The following is a 6890-nucleotide window of genomic DNA, read 5'->3' as shown; positions in this document are numbered from 1 at the left end:
TGTTATTTTAATATTCATTTTAGCCAATGATTTTAATTCTTGGAAAATTTATGGTGTTACGGAGAGTTGTAACTAGAGAATGGTAATTGGTGAAATAATAGGATAGTAAATTGTAGGAAGAATAGTATTGGTAGGTAGAATAGTAAGGGAAGGTAGAATAGTTAATGGTAGGTATAATAGTATTGATATAGTAAAAGGAGGGTAGAATTGTAAATGGAATGTAGAATAGTTAATGGTAGGTATAATAGTGTTGGTAGGTGGAATAGTAAAATGATGGTAGAATTGTAAATGGAATGTAGGATAGTATTTGGTTTTTCCTATATATAGAGCTCTTCCCCTTCACAAATTTCACCACTCCTCTCGCTTCTCTTCCACATATTCTTCCTTCTTCCACTTTCTACTCGATCTTTCTTCTTTCTGAGAGTGTTTACACAGAGCAGAGAGAGAAAGGGCGAGACAAAGTGCTACAAGAAAGAAAGAACACAAGAGAGAGAGAGCTAACAGAGAGATGATGAGAGGCAGAGTTAGAGGGAGAGGCAGTGAGACGAAGACAATTCAGAGAAAGATGGAGACAGAGAATCAGAGATTGAGAGGGAGTCTTTGGAGACAGTGAGAGATATTGAAAGAAAGAAACTGTGCGAAGCAGAATGTGTTTCAACAATAATTACCTTTGATGATCCATTCATGAAATCCACTGTAAGTATTCTTACTTACTGAGAGTGATATTGATATTCAATAATACAGATTTTTGTAGTTTATTAAATGTCTGACCTTTTGATATAATTGCTTCAACAATGATTTACATTATCGTGAATCAATTGACTCATTACTTTACGGTTTTTGTAGTGCTTGTAGGAATAGAAAGTCAAGGTAAGTATGCAGTTGTGATTAGAGCTTCATATTTGAGATTTACGGAGATTCTAAGTTGGTGAAGTTTGTCTAGAGTTTATACAGTCAAATAGATTTGTATAAATGCCTTATTCGGCATAATTGTGGGTATTTTGTATAAAGAAAAGTATTTTTAAGAGTATTGTTTTGTATTGATAAATTTCAGATTTTCCGCTGTGTAAGATTATTTCAGCGTAACATTCGATTTATTTACAAGATAAAAGAAGAGAAATATTTGGATGTTACAAATGGTATCAGAGCATTGCCTAGCCTGAGATGGTGGGAGCGTGCACAAGCCTATAAGGGTCGTTAGTGGACATACGTTGGTGATGCCAAAAGTGGGTTATATTATAAGGGTGTCAGTTAAGACACGATGAAATGAATAAGGGCCAAAAGTTAAGGGCTGAGAATGAAGAAATTCCCTGAGGATTGCCAAAGGTGACACTAGTGGCCAAGAAGAGTGCTTGTGGCATCTCACATCGCTTGGGTATGGAACATGTTATGGTATTTATTCTATGAACGGATTAAATTTTAAAGTTATATGGTAACTTGGGTAAGTTATGGTTTAAGTGTGATTTGTTTTAAATTGGGTCGCTCAATTTGAAGATAGGTGATAATTTATGGATTTTAATTTCGATGATGAAATTCCAATAAGGAGGGTAGATTGTAGCGCCCTAGAATTTTCAAAGTTATTTAAATAGATTATTTTGATGATGATGTTATTTTAATATTCATTTTAGCCAATGATTTTAATTCTTGGTAAATTTATGGTGTTACGGAGAGTGGTAATTAGAGAATGGTAATTCGTGAAATAATAGGATAGTAAATGGTAGGAAGAATAGTATTGATAGGTAAAATAGTAAGTGAATGTAGAATAGGTAATGGTAGGTATAATAGTATTGGTATAGTAAAAGGATGATAGAATTGTAAATGGAATGTAGAATAGTTAATGGTATGTATAATAGTGTTGGTAGGTGGAATAGTAAAATGAGGGTAGAATTGTAAATGGAAGGTAGAATAGTATTGGTTTTTCCTATAAATAGAGCTCTTCCCCTTCACAAATTTCACCACTCATATCCCTTCTCTTCCATATATTTTTCCTTCTTCCGCTTTCTATTCGATCTTTCTTCTTTCTGAGAGTGTTTACACAGAGCAGAGAGAAAAATGGCGAGACAAAGTGCTACAAGAAAGAAAGAACACGAGAGAGAGAGAGCTAGTAGAGAGATGATGAGAGGCAGAGTTAGAGGAATAGGCAGTGAGACGAAGATAATTCAGAAAAAGATGGAGACAGAGAATCAGAGATTGAGAGGGAGTTTTTGGAGACAGTGAGAGATATTGAAAGAAAGAGACTGTGCGAAGCAGAATGGGTTTCAACAATAATTACCTTTGATGATCCATTCATGTAATCCACTGTAAGTATTCTTACTTACTGAGAGTGATATTGATATTCAATAATACAGATCTTTGTAGTTTTATTAAATGTCTGACCTTTTGATATAATTGCTTCAACAATGATTTATATTATTGTGAATCAATTGACTCATTACTTTACAGTTTTTGTAATGCTTGCAGGAATGGAAAGTCAAGGTAATTATGTAGTTGTGATTAGAGCTTCATATTTGAGATTTACAGAAATTCTAAGTTGGTGAAGTTTGTCTAGAGTTTATACAGTCAGATAGATTTGTATAAATGCCTTGTTCGGCATAATTGTGGGTATTTTGTATAAAGAAAAGTATTTTTAAGAGTATTGTTTTGTATTGATAAATTTCAGATTTTCCGCTGTGTAAGATTATTTCAGCGTAACACTCGATTTATTTACAAGATAAAAGAAGAAAAATATTGGGATGTTACAAGATATTCCTATTCTAGTTTAGGAATATGATATTCTGGTTTAGCTATTAGACCTAGATTTGTTTGGTTACAGGATTTAGTTAATACTTATCCTATTTTTCTATAATCTACGACTAGGTTATTCCTTCAAAAAAAAAAAAAAAAAAAAAAAAGGGAGAGGAGGAAACCGAGAAATATATATATCGGTTGAAAAAAAAAAAAAAAAAAAAAAGGGAGGTCAAGTTGCCCATATTTTTGCCCTTTGTTGGCACAGTTATTTGGTCTTTTGTTGATCCTTTGTTGACCTAGACCTACTTTTGGCCCTTTGTTGGCTCAATTCTCTAGGCCTTTGTGGTATTGTTTAAAACTCAAGCCCATTTTAGCCCACAGTTGGCCCATACTGGCCATAGTAGCCGATGCCGACCACAGTTGCCAAAGTTCAAGTTCAAGAGCAGCCGATGTTTCAAATCCGGCGCCATCAACTCCACTCAACTACCTCAACCGCCACCAACTCCAACGAGTTTCCGGTCACCATCTCAGCCTCCTTTGCCGATCAAAGAACAAACTCAAGTTTTCACAAGTTTACACCTTGAGTTTTAGGGAGAATGTTAGAGCATATCATGGAGTTCACGAATAATAGTCACAGTATAAGACTATTACTGACTTATAGTTGAAGAATATCACTGAGTCACACTTGAAGACTATCACTGAGTTATAACAGTTTTTTTTTTTTTAGTTGAATAGTTAAAGACTATTACCTAACTAACCAAGCTAGAGTAGAAGTCTATTTGTATCTAACATGATTTTCTTATAAATAGGAGCATGTTATATTGTAATATCACTCAGAGAAATAAGAGCTTAATGCAGCCTTAGGGCTTGATCGTCATAGACCGAACCACGTAAATCTCTGTGTCACTATCTTATTATTCCCGCTTTATTATTTCTGCATTACAAATTAAAGTCTTATATTCAACAATTGAGGAAAAGGGATCAATATTATGGTAATCAATTTTTCAAGTGCTTAAATAAGTTTTTTCGTCCGTTACAGTAGCATTTCTTTTCCCAGAATCACAGTTTGTTTTACAGGAAATAACTTACCATAGTCGCCAAGTCATTCGGATGGAAAATTCACAAACTTTCTTAACATATTCGCATGCACTCAAGAGTGAGTGTTTTTTTTTTTTTTTTTTTGAGTGAATCATCAAAGGAGGGGTTAATTAGTAATTAGCAATTCCTGCAAGATAATAAAATAGGTAACATAAGTTACTAGTCCTTGTGAAAGCTGGGTAGCATCAAGGAAACTGTTTTTTTGCCTCAAATATCTTTTTCTTCTTCTTTTTTGAAGCACAAGGTATTCTATCGTCTTTAATTAACGCAAAGCTTTCCTATGCATTTGGGCTTTCACATTTACTCTTTCCACTTTGATCTTCTCCCTTTTTCTAATTCAACTATAACAATCAACCCAAACAATAAAATAAAAATGGCAAGAAAACGAGTTAATTCTTAAATAATGACACCGAAAAGATATTTCTGATTAATAATCAAACAATTTTCCTTGAAGATTTTAAGAGATCAACCAAAAACTACAATAGGCACCAGCTATGAAGACTGAAACACCAATCCTGTTAAGCATCGCAGGTAAAAGTGAAGATTGAAATTACATTTGACACATTCAAAAGTCAAGTCATTGCAAAAATGACCACACTTATTACATGGAGGATGGACGCCCTGGCTCTTGTCAACAGAAGTGAGGGGATGTTCGTGCGTGTCAAACTTATAAGTCCTCCCATACTTGATTAATGGATTTTTCCCAAGAATGCAATCGGGATGAGCAGGAAATTCGAGATCTCCACAATAGTAGAACCAATGTTTTGGATTTCGTGGTTCTTCACAAATATCACAATAATACTCATCATCACAATCATCTTCACCTTTATAACAAAGTGTGAACGATTGTTCGTGTGGTCTGTATTTTGCGGTAAGTGGTAGTGTGGCGCATTTGAAATTTAGAGAAAATACACAATGACGAGAACGAAAGACTATTCCTTTAGAATCACAAGAACTGCATTCTTCAAAATTTGATGCGCTGTAGAGAATAAGTTGGTGCTCATGACCTTCATGTTTAAAGATGTCAGGCATCAAACTACACTGGACATCAAGGTCGAAGTTGCATTTGTCACAATGGTAGACGAAGCCATTACACTTGCGCTTACAAGCATCGCAAGAAAAATACTTACAAACATAAGGTGTTTCTGGAAGAAGACTGAGGGAGTGTCGATGAAGTGGGTGTGACTTTTTTCTAGGTAATTCAACACAAGATTTGTGAAGAAAGAATCTGCATGGACTACATGTATAAAACGGAGGGTAGATAGGCCACATACACCCGTCACATTTTTCATCATTCTCAAGTTGCTCATCAATAAGCTTTAAGTCATGCTCATGACTAAAATGTTTGATTTCCACGGCTATTTCAACTTTGTCCTCTCCCAGTTTGGATTTCTTGACAACATATGGATCTTCAATGGGCTCTGTATCTTTAGATTCACCCCACAATAGCTCATTTGAACCACAATGAAGATGGGTAACGAAATCACAAGTTGAGCAATAATAAACCATATAGTTTGTGTTCACCATTTTAACACATAGTAGGCAGAGTCGATGGTCAGATTGATTAAGCTGAGGCTGTTGAAGGGAATTGGTGAGGTGAAGAGGGTGGCTATGACGGATATGTTTGACAAGCAATGGGCAGGAAGAACATTGTAGGTGAACCAAGAATGGGCAGATAGCACATAAGTAAAACATACCGTTGCCTTCTTTCCCACAGGCGTCACAAGTGAAATAGTTAGATCTCCGCACGAGGGTCAATGGGTGTGCATGAATTTCAGCTTGGACGGTTAGCGGTAGAGAAGCACATTTACTTTCAAGGTTAAAATTACAGTGAGAACAATGGTAAATCAAGCCCCGTAGATCCCCCTCTCTGCTGCAACCTTCGCACTTGATATTCCTCTTCCAGAAAAACCGTCTATTCATGACAAATTTAAGAAGAAGGGGATGTTTGGGGTGCAACGGGTGCTCCAACTCGCGGGGCAGTTCTGCACATGATTTGTGAAGGATGAACTCATAGGAGCGCACTTTGCAACTGTAATTTGGACCCCATATTCGTTCGTAGCACCCATCGCAACGTGTTTCTCGATCCTTGATTAGCTCTTCATTGAATATCAACGGATGATCGTGGGTGAAATGTAGAAGCTCCCTCTCTCTCTCCATATCCCTCTCTATTTCTGTATTTGGAAGGTTTGAGCTTCTTGGAGAACGAGTGATCCAAATGTTCCGAATCCCGGCTGTTTTTGCGCACTTACTCTCACAGAGTGCAGCCTTCAACCATACTCTCTGCAACAAACCAAACAATCATCTTCAAAATTACTGAGGACCCAACTACTCACCAAAAAGAAAACAAAACAGTTAATAAGAGAGGCTTTTACTCATTCCAACTTGTATAACGTTATGCTCTCAAGCATACAAACCAGCCGACCATTTCACAGAGGAAATAAAGAAGAAGAAAAGAAATGATACTCAAATCACATAAAAGCAGGCGTCAATTAATACTCACAGCTTCAACAAATCTGATTTTCGCTTCAGGAGTTAATGAGCTCCCAAGTTCAACTGTTCAAGCCCAGCTCCCTTCCGATAAATGTAAGATTAAAAATTGTACCTATTACTTACAAAATAAAATAAGAAATGTACTTAACCTGAGTATTCAAACGCAGAAAGGCAAAAGTGTGGCGACAAAAGTTATGTTATATTTTAGGAAAAAATATATATATATAAAAAAAAGTTCCTCACTATGGTTGTCATTTAAACCAATTACAGTAACTAATATTTTATTTATTCAAAAAAAAAAAATTATTTATTCGCTTGCTCCTTGGGTTTTTTTGTTCTTTTCTTTTCTGTTTAAATATTAATTTAGTTTTTTTTTTTTTTTTACTTTATTTCGTTTTTAAAAGAATATGAGTATTATAGGAATATAAAAAATATGACATTTTTTACACACTTTAATAGTTTAATAAGCTATTTTAATACCTTTCAAACATTGTAGGGTTCTATTGCAAACGACTGTCAATTTAAAGGACTTTTTTATATCTTTCCCTATTTTACCTAACCTAACAAAAGTT

The 6890-nt window shown here is 35.2% G+C and overlaps 1 protein-coding gene across 2 annotated transcripts; it reads right to left on the bottom strand.

Moving 5' to 3' along the window:
• Positions 1 to 4238: 4238 nt before the first annotated feature.
• LOC132171629 (uncharacterized) lies at positions 4239 to 6419 on the bottom strand. 2 transcript variants are annotated; one of them, XM_088511620.1, is made up of 2 exons: positions 6329 to 6419; positions 4239 to 6108 (listed from the first exon to the last, which is right to left on the bottom strand). In XM_088511620.1, the coding sequence occupies exon 2, from the start codon at positions 5983 to 5985 to the stop codon at positions 4318 to 4320; it is 1668 nt and encodes a 555-aa protein (XP_088367746.1). In that variant the 5' UTR covers positions 5986 to 6108; positions 6329 to 6419; the 3' UTR covers positions 4239 to 4317. The 2 variants fall into 2 exon arrangements, with proteins under 2 accessions (XP_088367746.1, XP_088367748.1); XM_088511622.1 differs by lacking the exon at positions 6329 to 6419 and adding an exon at positions 6201 to 6297.
• Positions 6420 to 6890: the final 471 nt, after the last annotated feature.

The sequence above is a fragment of the Corylus avellana genome, chromosome 1 (assembly GCF_965113065.1).
Source record: "Corylus avellana chromosome 1, dhCorAvel1.hap1.2, whole genome shotgun sequence".
NCBI classification, from domain to species: Eukaryota; Viridiplantae; Streptophyta; class Magnoliopsida; order Fagales; family Betulaceae; genus Corylus; species Corylus avellana.
Note: the sequence above shows the minus strand (reverse complement) of the source record. Positions and strands in the feature narration are given on the sequence as shown.

What these genes read in the sequence shown, in the direction of transcription:
- LOC132171629 (XM_088511620.1), bottom strand. Translation starts at nt 5,985, where the DNA reads ATGGAGAGAGAGAGGGAGCTTCTACATTTCACCCACGATCATCCGTTG.